Raw genomic sequence first — 15,333 nt, forward strand, 5'->3', positions numbered from 1 at the left:
GCAACTGTCATTGCTGGGTTGCAAATAAACTTGAAAAGTTGATCTGTTAGCAGCAGTAATGGTTTTATTTAGCATAGAACTTAGGAAGCATGGAAAAAGAACAACTCAACTTAAAGTAATGTAGAATGGACAACTGAACGAAGGAAACTGAGGACTTAAATACACAAAGGTAAATTAGGGAACTAAATTAACCCACGGGTGAACGTAGTTAACTGGCACACAAGAGGAAACTAGTTCAACTTATAATGGCAAGGAACACAGGCAAACAGAATAGAACCAAAACATATTCATATTCAACCCCAGTATTTACACTCAGTGAAACCACTTGGTCTCAGATGTAAAAGTTTTGAGATCCAGCAGTAGGAGCACGCACCCCCTCTCCTTTTGAGTGGACCTCACATCACCCAGTTTTTCTACAGCCTGCAGTTACAAATTAATGCCTGAGGACTCTTTTCCGGCTATATTCAATGCAGAACACTCTAGTGAATGGATACCGTTGCTGTAGTTGCTAGGAGAAGCCTGCTCAGGCTTGGTGTCGTCACAAGGGCCTCACTGTCTTATCATTCAAAGTGAGCACATGGAAAATGGGATATAAAAGAGAGAGACATTCTGAGGAAAGAACAAATGTCTTTAATTTCAGGCTTACATAGACCTCTTACAACCGAGAAGGAAAATTCAGTGGGTGCAATAATTTCTGTTTAGCTGTCCCTTACACACCCTTTGCAAACAAAACTGACATAGGATAATTTATTCACCTGCACAAATATCAATGTTTTCCCTCTGAGCGAGCTCTCAGGCCTGACATAAAAAAGGAAGCTTTATTGAGATGTAATTAATTTGCTTGTATTTAAAGGGGATTTGTGTCCTCTCATTGGGAGACAGGCTTTAAACAGCATTATAATCAACAAAGACTTACTAAGAGGCTGAAAGATGCAAAGCCTCCTCAAGTAACAATGGAATCAGGTTGAAATAAGCTTATGCTCTCTAAGAGTCAATCCATATTTGGAGCAGCGTTCCGTGAATAGTAGAGTGGTGTTTAATAGTATGAATGAGATCGGAATTGGATTTATTCAGCACTGAATGCTCTCCTTTAATTATGGAATGCCTCTCAGTGCATTAAGTGTGGAATGGGGCTTCATATATCTTGATTCTCTGGTGAAATGTTTCTTAAGACAGTCAATATGTGTCAGTGTGACTGTGATTATTCAGACACAAATGAACCAATTAAACGTTAAACAATACAGGCAATCTCTAAATTTGTGAATGAACAAACAGCATACTGTAAAGTACAGTATAGCATAGTATTGATAGATTAGGGCAGTGCAGTGCGGTCAATAGACATAAATGAGAGGAGACAAACCACTATTTTTTTTTTTTTTTTTTAAATGATAGAAATTGCAATGCATGGCAACAGTAGGAATAGAAGCCACATCTTTCATCTAAAGGGCCAGTCACTTTTTGATATGAACACCGCTGGATAGTTACAGTCTAGAATGCACAATTTGTTTGCTGGACCAGTGAACTGACTTGACTTATAGTGCAGTATGGTGCAAGGTGCAGTACAGTAGTATTAATATTATATGTGTGAATATTTATGTTCCTATAGTGAGGCTATGGTGTAGTGTAGATATTTTGAAGAATGTTTCAATAGTTTTTGTCCATATTAATGGAGTCCAAGACAACATATGGACTTTCATTGTCAAAAGACATTTTTTTGAAAATATGCTCCACCGAAGAAAGAAAGTCATAGACAGCACTACACTATGCGAGGGTATGCCTTACTATGAATGTTTATGTAGAAACAATATCTGGCACTTTGAAATAAAAGTTATAGCTGCAATGACTGCACTTCCATTGAAAGGTATTACAGTAAAAATGAAACGATAAAATATGAAAAACAATGGGAATGAACAAAGCATGCATCACAGTACAGCACAAAGTACAATACAGTAAAATGTAATATAGTATAGTATAGTAGGCCTATAGCAAAGGATAGAACTATAAAAAAGTTTGTTTTTGTTTTTTTTACAGAAAAGACTGTAAAATGCTACAGTAGAAACCTGTTAATTGGTTAACTGTAAAATACCTTACCATATATTGTGAAATATTATGTTTAACATTGCTTTATATGTAATTTCACTGTAATAATACAGTCAAATGGATGGTTTTTACAAATAAAGATGATGAATTACCATATTATTTTATGGTGAAAAACAGTACAAGGACATTCCCATAAGTCTCTGTGTGCACATACAACATATAAATTATGTTTTATAAAAATAACTTTGTTTCTCCTTATTTTTGTTTATTTTAAGTATTGCACGCTAAGACTTATATTGTGTTTTTTGTTGCATTTTATGTTGTTTAGTTTTAGTTTCTATTGTTTCTATCCACTTGTATTATCATGGTGGCTATCAGTACATATTGAAGTAAAAAGCAGATTTTGATAGTTTAAGTATTGGTACATTAATATTATATCTGTTACGATTCCTGTTTCGTGTTTCCCTGTTTTGTGTCTAAGGACTCTTATTTTTAAAGGATTAGTTCACTTCAGAATTCAAATTTCCTGATAATTTACTCACCCTCATGTCATCTAAGATGTTTATGTCTTTCTTTCTTCAGTTGAAAAGAAATTAAGGTTTTTGAGGAAAACATTCCAGGATTTTTCTCAATATAGTGGACTTCAACAGCTACCAACGGGTTGAAGGTCCAAATGTCAGTTTCAGTGCAGCTTCAAAGGGCTCTACATAATCCCAGCCGAGGAACAAGGGTTTTATCTAGCGAAATGATCTGACATTTTCTAAAAAACATAAATAAATTATATACTTTTTAACCACAAATGCTCGTCTTGCACTGCTCTGCGATGCACCACGCATTACGTAATCATGTTGGAACATTGGGATGCAGGGCAAGTCAAACGGCCTTTACAAAAAAAAAACCAATGTTGGACGATTTTGAAGTTGGAGGAGAAAATGAGATGGAGTTTTTCGCCCTACCACGGTACTTCCACCTACGTCACGCGTGACCTTTCCAACGTGATTACGTAATGCATGGCGCATTGCAGAGCAGTGCAAGACGAGCATTTATGGTTAAAAAGTATATACATTTTTATTTTTTTTTAGAAAATGACTGATTGTTTTGCTAGATAAGACCCTTATTCCTCGTCTGGGATCGTGTAGAGCCCTTTGAAGCTGCACTGAAACTGACATTTTGACTTTCAACCTGTTGGTAGCCGTTGAAGTCCACTATATAGAGAAAAATCCTGGAATGTTTTCCTCAAAAACCTTAATTTCTTTTTGACTGAAGAAAGAAAGACATAAACATCTTGGATGACATGGGGCTGAGTAAATTATCAGGAAATTTGAATTCTGAAGTGAATTAAACCTTTTAATATGTAGTTCCGGTTCTCATGGTCCCTGTGTTTTACTTCCTTAGTTTCACTTTCACCTGTTCCTTTTTTTTCACGTATTTCCCACATTCTTTGTCTTTGTTACGTGTGCACGTTTGTTTCAGTTCTGGTTTAGCTCGTGTCTGGAATATTCTGTTTCTGCCTGGATTTACCCTTGTTGTGTTTATTTTAATAAATCTGTCTGCTGCACTTAGATCAAACCATCCTTTGTAAATTATAGGACTCTCTTTTTCTAAATTGTAAATATACAAGCACCAATGCCATCCTGTGAAGTCAGAAACCATAAAACGAATACATTTCTGGCGAATCTCTAGCAACTATCTAGCTGCCATTTTTTTTTTTTTACCGTAAATATAATGGGACTTTTTTTTTTTTTTTTTTTTACAATGATGGCATAATGAAGTGTATTATGGTACAGTACTATAGTTTCATCTAGTGCAGTATAATGTAGTAGCCTAATGCAGAAACCATCAGCCTCTCTGAAATCAAAGTTATCCTCTCGTCTATCACAAGGGACAGAATATAGGCCACAGCCAAAGCAATCTGGCATCACTAAACCTTGAGGAGAGCCAAGCGTGACCTCCTCTAGAATGCCCCATTGTCCTCCAAGATGGGCTGAATGCCACAGCGCCTCACTTGTAGTGTCCAGTTACTGGCCAAAGTGATCGTTTGACCTTTCCGCTTGTGGCCCGTTCTGATCACTCATGTTTTATTTACGCTGTTCAGAACGTGTCTCTGTACCCATATACTGCAAAGTGATATTGCATCCTCACGCATAAGCCACAAACAAAAAGGGTGTTTTTAATAGATTTTGGCCCTGCTTTGCTGCTCTCGTTTCAAGCTGAGGGTTCTCAGGTTTCCTAGACAACACAAACAATTAGCGGAGGCCACAGAGGGGAGAGGGAGCCTGCTAATTATCCACGGAACCTACTAGAGAACATGGGCACGGATCAACGCTCCAGTCTTCTGCAGGGACCTGCTGCGGCACCCAGACAAAGGCTGATAAGGAATGATTTTATGTACGATAAAATATTGTTTAATAGTTTATCATCCTGTTCATTACACGTGACACCGTTCTGCAGATTCCCATGGTCCTGATCCACTGCCTGGGCCTGAATATGAATCTAAATGTTGCAATTAAACAGACATTTAGAGACCCCTAAAGGCTTCTTTCCTTACACAGTTAAACATTTTCCATTCCCCTAATGGTCATTATGTGTTTTAATGGCAGCTAAGATCTGGTAAACTACACAAGATCAGAGTCCATCTTCTGGTTTCCTGTTGAGATGAAAGTAAGTGGAAATGGTGATAAATCTTGGGCTGCTTGGAGCCATTCTATTAAACATTTGTACATGTGTGTAGTCAAGTGCGTGCGCAACTAGCATATGCTCGTCAAGCAGGTATTTTACAGCAACACAAGTATATCTTATCTGCTTGAATATGGAAAGACTCAAATCTACATCCCAAACAAGTCAAGTATTTGGGTCTTTTAACTGTAATGTGGGACTTTTATTCATCACAACTTCAAATGCGGCTCAACTAATAGAGAACATATCTAGCAGTCCAACAGCAGACTCGTTCAATTAGTGAGGTATTGTTTTTTTGCAATAATATTTTTTTGTGTCTGTATCTAAAAGGGGGTGAATTTAGAGATAACTTCTTAGAGGGGGCTTCAGGGTACTGTGCTTCAGCAGGCTATCAGTTAAGACTGTTGTTATACTATAAACAAGTTAAAACCTTTAGAGAATTTGAGAGAATTTACATCTATAAATTCATTCCTTCCAGCATAAAATAAGCAAATAAATAAAGTAAAAAAAATAAAAAAAATAACTCACACTCATCCATCCATCCATTCTCCAAACCTGCTGTCCAATGTAGGGTCGTGGTTGAATAAACATTAAATTGATTAAACATTAAAGAAGAAAAAATTGAAAAAATACAATGGAAGCCAATGTGGTCCATCAACTCTTTGCTTAACCATATTCTTCAAAATATCTTCTTTTGTGTTTAGCAGAAGAAAGGAACTCATACAGGTTTGGAACAAATTGAGGGTGAGTAAATGATGACAGAATTTTCATTTTTGGGTGAACTGTCCCTTTAAGATAGTCAACTTCTCTGAAAGACATCTCAGCAGTCAACTACTAGTCAACTACACTTTCTCTCGCTTGATCATAAGGCTTGTTAATATATTTGTACATTTGTAAATTTAGCACCACTGATGTTTAACATCATAGGAGACAGAGCCTAAAATATACTGTATGCATGTTTGCAGGGTTTTAAAATAAGCATATAACTTAGCTAGGATTTAATTTCTTGAAATATTAAGTAGTTAAATTTCTATGAACAGTATAATGCCAAATGTAAAACAAAGTAAAACAAATCTACCAATTTAAGTTTTTTGAGTTGTAAGATATTTGCCTTATGTTGTTGTTACTCAAAATTGTTTTATAGGCACAGTTTTTAAATACATTAAGAAGTCTGTTTCCAGTATGTAATATGCTAATTATACTCAAAGGCATTTTAACATTTGGAGCGATTGTGCCACCTGGTGGGGAATCCAGTACTACAATTAGAGCAGTACATATCCACGCATTCTCAGTTTACTGTAAATCATGACCCAAACAGATTCATTCAGTGCTGTACGTGTTAAAAATGTTGTAAAAACAGTTATAAATATAACCTGAACTGTGTCAAATGTCATCAAATATTTTATACAACACATATCTTGTTTCATATGCCAAAGGACGAATCAGTCACATGCAGCTGTGCTTTTTAAGCTCTCAATGAATCACAACGTTTCAGTTACAAAGCTCTGGGGATTTTTCAGTAACGACAATTAATGAGTTTTAGACTACTCATTAACTTGCAATGTATGCAATCCTGCATCAACAGCTGTGGGTCAATTGCATGATTCCCACAGAATAAGCAATTTGTTTCCAGCAAATATGAAAAATATCCTTCAAAAAACAATATTTGTAATCCAATTTTTCTGATGTAAACATACAATGTGTTGTCATTATCTAGGCTTCATTTGCATGTTTACATTTGTGTTCCAGGCCTGTAGTAAACTGCGTGGGAGGAAAACATTAGTATTATTTAAGGTCAAACCAAAAATAATGAAAGAGAAAATTGATTTGTAGGCTGGAATAATTAACTTGCAGGCACACATGCTCCGTATCAGTACAGATTTAGATGGTCACAACAATTTTGATGTCTTATAGAATTCAACAAATCATTTTTGACCACAATAAAAAGTCATAAAGATCATATGCTAAGTCATATTCATAAATCCATGCTTATAAACCATATATTGCTGTTGACGTTCTGCAATATTTTTTATGTTATGTAAACAGTGTGCCACACTATTCATAAGCTGATTACATTGTTTTCTCTTTATTTATTTATTTATTTTAGCTATCTTTCTCCTTGGTTTTCTGTGCTTAATCATGGGTCTTTTAAATCAGCAGATCAGAAGCCAGGTATGTAATTTTCCCTTCTGATTATTTCAAATTAAGCCACTTCCAATTCCTGTGACCCACTGAATTCATCTGGTTTAATGACAAGAATTCTTAGGTTTTATATTGGGTGGTGAACCTTTTTCCTCACTTTTTCTTATTTGTATAAATTCAATCATTTGACCGAGTTTTATAGACATGTTGAAATGCTTGGTTATTCGTTCTGTCTATTACATAATTTTCAAGAACATACAGCAGAATGAAGGCATTTATATAACTTAAAACTAAGGAACACTAAGACTAATTTACTGAAACAAATATGTAATGTAAAGCGAAACATCCAAGCAGTCATTTTTCAACTTCAACATTCCAGAGTCTCAGATTAACCTCTATCTCTGTCTACAACCCACAATTTAGCCTTCAAATTAAAGTGTTGTTTCTTATTTCAGAGAGTTTTTTTTTCTTCTCTTAATGGAGTGAAATGAGACCCGTGCTAATGCTGAAAGAGAGAGACAGTGAGAGAGAGAGAAAGAGAAAGGGATTTCTGCTTTAAGAGTCCTGTGTAAAGTCCATTGATCAGAGGCTCATTTGTTGCGGAGGCTGAAGTGCACCACGGACAGGTTCAGTTACTTGTCTCCAGGGTTCTTATACATTCTGGTTTCTGGACCCATCTTGCTTTGAATCTGACCCACTTTTTCTCATACACATTCACTGTCCGACATCAGCCAACCAGAAGCTACTAAACTCTAGATTTTTGTAAAAAATTCAGCACAGTTTTAGGATTTAGGATTCATCTTTTTTTTTTTTATAACACAATCAATACAGATTCAAACAACTGTTAAAACACAAATGTGATCAAATTAACATTAAATTAAACAAACAGCTAATATTAATGTATATAATATAATATATTCTTTATATAGCCTATTTAATTAAAACTAGTTAATTATAAAATCAACCCAGTGTAACTTAAAGACCCCCTGTGGTGAAAATCAAGTTTTTAATGTTGTTTATATGTCTATGTGGTGTTTTAATATGCTTTAAGACAAACCATGTGCAAATTCATAAGTCAACACCAGTGCTGAGTATTTTCTCTGAAAAAAAAGACAGTCTCAAATCCACGGTTTGAAATCGCTGATGTTTCTGACGTCACAAACTACCTTGTAACCAATCACGTTAACGTGCCGGCGGCTTTAGCATATCATTAACCAAGCAGGAGAGTCTCAAGAGAATATATCCCTGTATATTTTTCTGTTGATATAAAAATTTGGGTAGAATTGACAAAATAGCGGGTGTATGATGTTTAAAACGATGTTGTGATGAACTATATGCGTTTCTCCACTGACGTTAAGGTGTTCAAAGCGTTTGTAAGGATACTGATTGTTAGAAGACAGCTGTCTGAACGGGAACATGTTTTGTGTAACATTAGCAACACATTATTAGTTGTTTGATAATGTAGTCAAGCAAAAGGCTAATCATATTATTTACCATTATGTGTCTGGCGTTGTAAAAAGCGATACCATTGTGCAGCGTTTACCTCAGTAAGTTCGCTGAGTGGAGGCGGGGCTAATTAGCATAATCATAGATCCGTGTATAATAAATGAGCAAGGGTGTAGAGTTACAATCAATCTATTTTAAGGCACGAAGAATTTATTTAAAAAAAAAAAAAAAAAAAATCACAGGAAAAATGTTTAAATGTGTTATTTTGGTGATCAAAGATGAACTTTAAAGTGGCTCTATGTAGGAATGACACCCAGTGTTCGAAATAGGTACTGCAGTCCACATTCAAAATATTGTTTGCCCCGCCCCCTCGTTTAAAGACGCGGGTGGCCAGCTTGAGCACGCAACAAGAGGGAGCGCAATTGACAATGAAAGCTGAGGAGACTTACACACTGTAAGCTGATGAGTTGATTTATCTGTGTTTTAAAATGCTGTCATTTATATAGATTTTTAGATGGGTGCAGAGGCTTTTTAGGTCAGGTAGAATCTGCGATTCTCTGACCCAGTTTGTTTGCTGGTTTCCATGGCTGCAATACGCGGTGTTTTTCGATAACTGGCAACCTGTGATGTCGAAATACTATTGGATAAACTGGCAGCACACGGTTTCGCACAGACCAAAATAAAGACACGGAACAATATAAAATTGTTGACTATACAGGGGCACTTTAAAGATGCACTAAGTAAGATTCAAAGACCTGTCATATCAGTAGCCTAAAAAAGTATTACATAAAGCGGATTGCCTCATAATGGTCACTTTTAATTGTGAAATAAATGAATCATGGGTGGCAAATATGGCTACAAAGGCAGTGGCAACTGAAAACTTGGATACACTTCGTTTGCATGATGCTTCATCCACACCACTAGATGTCAGTATATAGTCTAAATCACAGATAACTAATAAATAAAAAATATAAATAAATACTTTGTGCATCTTTAAAATATAAGGCTACTTCAGTCCATTGATTAAAAAACAAAAATGGAAATAAACCTTTGAAAATATTAGACATTTGTGCTGTCTCAGGTAGCTTTTATATAAATCAGGAACTGTCAATGTAGAACATAAACACCTGGTCTTTCAGAGTTAAATTCCTCCCCAGAGCGTGTAATTATTTTTAGCTTGACTGTTGGATCATTTAGAAAGGATTTTGTCTGATTGGTCTAATCTTCCTCAGTAGGTCTCTGGCACAGGAGGCATTAGCGCAACTTGACATCCCATTTAGCAGTAGGGCAATCACATGCAAGTGCTCTGCTCAGGAGTTGGCTGATGTAGTCGTATTAATCCTGATCCTAGACCAGCTTTGTTGTTACTCATTATAATTTAGGAGCAGAGATGCTCATCCAAGATCAGCCTGAGCTTTATTGTTCTTAAATAGTTTCCACCCAAAGCACGTACAATGTCAGAACAGAGGCTATGTTTGGAATGAAACTGAGTATGCTGTTTACTGCATAATGCTCAGTATACAATAACAGTGTGCAATTTAGAATAAAGGCCTGTTCACATCAAGAACAGTAACTACATATGTACACCAATGTAAGTGTTTATTTTAAGTGCGCTCTGCAGTTATGTCGTCTGCTGCTTTAAATGCTCAAGCTCTTTAAAGTCGAGGGGATTCTCATAAGTTGTCAATATTTTTATCGTACATCCGCTGGGAGAAAAGACATTCTGAAAGTTATTCCAACTATATCGTTTCTCTGTGTCATTATCATTATAGTTGGTGTGGACTTCCCTATTCTCATAGAATTAGAATGTTCCTTGGGCCTCAGTGATTTTAATTTTAGAAAACGTTTTTTTAGTGCATTTCATTGTTCCAAATAAATAGCAAGTCACTGCACTGGAATGCTGAGTGTTTTTGGTTAAATACTGCACATTTTGGAAAATGAAATGGGTAACCAGATTTTCTATGCATAAATACACATAAATTTGCAGAGTAGGGCCTATACGGCAGAAATAACAGTGTTAGTAGTGTGGCCGGGGAAGCAGAGATTTCATTAGCTTGGATTACAACCAGTTTCCCAATCGTTCCATATTCACTCGTGATTGAGTGAGCTTTGGGCAGGTGCGTCTCATTTCACCCATGCATGAAATGCCACAGCAGAGATACACGCTCCAGTGGAATAAAGCTTGTAACAGGATGAACACAGAACAAAGTTTTAATTAAATCCACTGAGTTAACCAGACACAGCAAAACAGAGCATGTTGCTGCATTAGGATATATTAATAATCGCAAACGTTTGCATGATCTCTCTTACAGTTAAGCCTCAGTTCAACAGCCTATTTGAAAAAGGGAAAGAGGGGTCTTGTAATGTGAGGGTCTATAACTGCGAGGTCCTGTCGAGGTATTCAGCTCATGCCAAGTGGCCCGGAAGCTGGCAGAGAGGGTGAAATTACAGCTCTGACAAGCTGACATTTTCAGCTCTCACTGAGCACTGGTTTCTCTGCTGCACCTTAGACATTACTGAAGAACTCACATTCCAATAACTGCTGGACTATCAAAACAACAATCTGCTCAAGGGGGGCCATCATTCTTGTTTTACGTCAGATAAACTGTACGTTTTGAAGTACAGGCTGTACGATCCACAATGCTGGCTGAACAGAATGAGACGGCTGTGTGTGAAACTTAAGTCAATAGTTTGGGTGATTATGGGATGCTGAATTGGTCTGGCACCAATTTGCATTTGGGACTTTCCTTGACCTGGAGAGGAATTTACAAGGTCATTGCTAAACTATTATTGGCTGCTTTTTGGTGGTGTGTCTTGCAAGTCAATCAGCATAACTTTAGGTCACATCCACACAAAGCCAGAGCTTTCCCTATCTGACCTTTTTTCCCCTTGTTCTAAAAAAAAAAAAAAAAAAAATCAATCCGTAAACAGCGGCATCTCAAGAAATATCTGTGTGCACGAAACCACTGAAACGGACTCAAAGCGATGTAGTATACATGCCAGACCAGTATGTGGTGCTGTAATTCTGCCACAGAGATACACTAAATACAAAGAAGAAGACTTGGGCTTTGTTTCAGTTCGTTTTTTTTTTTTTTATGCCCTTCCCTCGCTAACTTCCCTCAGTCTCGTTGGCTCGGATGTACGTCATTGCTTATGTTGCACGAGTGCCCACTACTGGCGGAACCCTTGCAATGGGCTGAATTGGAACGTCCTAAGCCCTTGATCACTTGGAATCTGCTATGGAGTTGATTTATTGTTTACATTTTTTTTCCCCTTACGAAATTGTTTAATGCAGCATGTGTTTTAATTAATATGTCATAGAGTTATTTGTGGTGGGGTAAATTAAACACAATATGCGATGATGTCACAATCGTGCTGCATTGTGGGATATGAAACTGCCTGAAGTGTACATATGAAGTAAACTCACTCCCTCTGAGGGAGCGAGGGTCTGTCCATATAACTTCCCTCGTCCACTTGACGAAGTGGAACACACTTCAAAATGGCGGCAGGGATTCCCCTGAGGGGAAGTGCTTAGGGAAGTTTGTGAGTGCATGTCTAAAAGTGGAGTGGAACGCATCCTTGAAGCACGTGAGTCGAGGTGTCGAGACGTGGGGTGATGACATCATTGTTTCAAAAAATATACGGATTGACTGTACACACGAAAACGCAAGTGTGTCGTTTTCAGATTTATCCACTCTGGGACCCGGTTTCAAAAAATAGCTCCCAAAACACGGATCCGTCTGGACGAAACGCTGATACGATACAAATTTTTTACGTATACAGCTAAAAGCGTCTCTGTGTGGACGGGCTCTTAGTTTCTTTTAGAGTATAAACTTTTTGAAACACTTCTGTCACTCTGAAACTCTCAGTTTATTAGTATTGTTATTATTATGAAAGTTATAAACACATTCATCACAGTGTCATTTCCACCTCATATTATGTATTTTCATACATAATATGAAATATACAAATTACATTTTTAACATTTTTTTTTTTCTTTTGGAAAAAATCTCCAACCCATGCTAAGGCTAACTTCATAGCTAGCATTTTTATGTATCCTAAATGCACAAAATTTCACACCTAAAGGAATTTTTTTTTGAAAATAGGCTTATTTTCCAACTCCCCTAGAGTTAAACAGTTGAGTTTTACCTTTTTCGAATCCATTCAGCCGATCTCCGGGTCTGGCGGTACCACTTTTAGCATAGCTTAGCATAGTTCATTGAATCTGATTAGACCGTTAGCATCTCGCTCAAAAATGACCAAAGAGTTTCGATATTTTTCCTACTTAAAACTTGACTCTTCTGTAGTTACATCGTGTACTAAGACCGACGGAAAATGAAAAGTTTTCTAGGCCGATATGGCTAAGAACTATACTCTCATTCCGATGTAATAATCAAGGAACTTTGCTGCCGTACCATGGGTGCAGCAGGAGCAATGATATTACGCAGCGCCTGTGACCCCCTGCTTGCACAGGGAGCGTGCCTTGCAACCATGGAGACATTTGTGAGAGACGCTGTGTAATATCATTGCGCCTGCTGCACCCATGGTACGGCTGCAAAGTTCCTTGATTATTACGCCGTAATGAGAGTATAGTTCCTAGCCATAAGCTATGCTAAAAGTGGTACCGCCAGACCCGGAGATCGGCTGAATGGATTTGAAAACGGTAAAACTCAACTGTTTAACTCTAGGGGAATTGGAAAATGAGCCTACTTTAAAAAAAAATGTGCCCAAAATTACTTTATTCTGCCTGCAAGTGATATTTACTTTGTCTTTTCTTTGTTTGTTTGTTTTTCCCACACATCATATTCTTAATATTTCATCTCAATTTTCATATTTCACTTCATAATTTTAATCCCTTAATAATTAATATTTTATGATGCATTTTTTTTAATCATTTAAGGCTGAAAGTCTGGGTGTGAAACACAGGCAAAAACAAGTCTATACATAAAAAGCTTTTGAAAAGCAGCACAAATAATTGATAAAGAAATAATAAAGTTACTTTTGATTCTGATATAAAAAAAAATAAAATAAAATTGGTCCCACTTTATATTAGGTGGCCTTAACTACTATGTACTTACATCAAAAAATAAGTACAATGTACTTATTGTGTTTATACTGTATTGCAAAACACTTTTGCTGCTATTGAGGTGAGATATTGGTAAGGTTAGGCACAGGTTTGGTGGTATGGGTAGGTTTAAGGGTGGGTTAAGGTGCAAGGGATGGGTCAACAGTGTAATTATAAATGTAATTGCAGAAAATAATTATAGATGTAATTACATGCAGGAATTTTTAAAAATATAAGTACAATGTAAAAACATGTACGTACACAATAAGTGCATTGTATCAAATGATTAATTTAAATGTAATTACATAGTAGTTAAGGCCACCTAATATAAAGTGGTACCATAAAATAAAAAAAAAAAAAAAGTTACTTTCTTTTTAGTGAAAATAAACTCCTGGTCACATAAAAGTGCCCAAAGATATAGAAACACCCACAGACACAATACACCTACAACTGTTTTCACAATTAGAGTTGTCTTGTAGAACCATTGCCACCAATGGTCTCATAGCTCACAATGCTTTTGAGAAACGCAGCCGTGGTCAATAATCCGCTAATTTACAAAACATTTAGCTACATGCCTATTTAATACAGCACAGTTCCTTATCCGTGATATGTATCAATATTTATTTAATTCTGACTGTAACTCTTCACCCTAATAAATCTGACACTTGATTGTACAGTCAAATGACAGACATAGGTACTCAGAAGAGGCTCTTATATCCTATAATCCTCTAGTAACCCTCTCTACAGCAGCTGTCAGCTGTCACTTGCAGCACTGAGCAATGAGTCAACTTCAGTCACCACCACACCCTCCATCCACACCTTCCCAGCATGCAGCACTCCCCATAGCTCAGATATTTGTCAGTGTTACTACTCCAATACTTCACTGGAAATGGTCCAAACATTCAAAGCACCAACAATGGGCTCTTGGTTTAATCCGAAACTCGTGGAAATTAGAGCAATTCCATTTTATATTGGGCCGAAAAACTGCTATGTAATGTCAACATCATTTACCAAATGCATATAATGCAATAAATGATCATCTTTTAGACTTTTTAAACAAGTGTTCATTTGAAAATATCAAAGCATTATCATAAATGCTGACTTCTATAACAAAATAACTCTAAAATCAGCACTCACAGTTAAGTATATATTTTAGAAGACACATTAAATGATTAAATTAAAAAAGGTTTTACTTTAGATATTACAATTGCTCAATATAAATAGCAGTGCTTTGAATGCTTGGTGATGATTCTTATTTAAACAAAACATAACTCTTAAGACACATCAAGTGTTCACCTCAGTTACCTAAACTGATTAACAAAAATTACAAAGCATACTTACTTTTTTGCCATAGGACGCCCCCATGCTGAGACTTTGGGGTGGGATGAGGTTGCTGTCTGTCCGCTAGGCCCAGATTTCAGAGATTTCCTTGTGATTCCAAACTCTACTCCTCTCCTCGATTTGATCCGTGTAAACTTCAGCTCCACCAAGGGAGGGAAGGAGGAAGGGAGGGGGTGCAGACAGAAAAGCCCTCTCGCTCTCCCTGGCACCTCAGCAGTGGGGTAGTCTGGCAAAAGTGACTAGTTGGGTTAGATTAAAATGACTAAGTCTCTCTGACATTCTTTGGCTTGACAAAAAGGAGCAGCTTGTAAGATTGAGGTAGCTATTTTGTCATCTTTGGTTTCTTAGCTTTAAACAAACTGGAATCAAACTGAGCGTGAGTCAGAGAGTAAACCAGACCATCCGTGGCACCTGTTACTCCGCTTTCCTTACAGGACTTATCCACTGCACCAAGATTATGCTAATTGGCAGTGACAGAGAAGGAAGTCTTGAGGAAGGCTCATGGTGGGATGGACTCAGAATAACTTTCAGAATTCAGGGATAGGGGGTTTGATTTTTGCTGGGATTATCAAGGCATAGGTGGTCTTTTTTATTTTTGTATTTATGTATTGAGAAATGTTAAA

The 15,333-nt window shown here is 36.8% G+C and overlaps 1 protein-coding gene across 2 annotated transcripts in view; it reads right to left on the reverse strand.

Moving 5' to 3' along the window:
* si:ch211-236d3.4 (protein FAM107B) overlaps window positions 1-14,890 on the reverse strand; it is a 35,693-nt gene extending 20,803 nt beyond the window's left edge. The window contains exon 1 of one of the 2 annotated variants that reach the window (XM_051912042.1): window positions 14,711-14,890. In XM_051912042.1, the coding sequence (XP_051768002.1) occupies window positions 14,711-14,734 (24 nt within the window). In that variant the 5' untranslated portion in view covers window positions 14,735-14,890. The remainder of the gene's footprint in view (window positions 1-14,710) is intronic. The other variant, XM_051912044.1, reaches the window with a different exon arrangement.
* Between the last annotated feature and the right edge of the window lie 443 nt (window positions 14,891-15,333).

The sequence above is a fragment of the Ctenopharyngodon idella genome, chromosome 11, assembly GCF_019924925.1.
Source record: "Ctenopharyngodon idella isolate HZGC_01 chromosome 11, HZGC01, whole genome shotgun sequence".
NCBI lineage: Eukaryota > Metazoa > Chordata > Actinopteri > Cypriniformes > Xenocyprididae > Ctenopharyngodon > Ctenopharyngodon idella.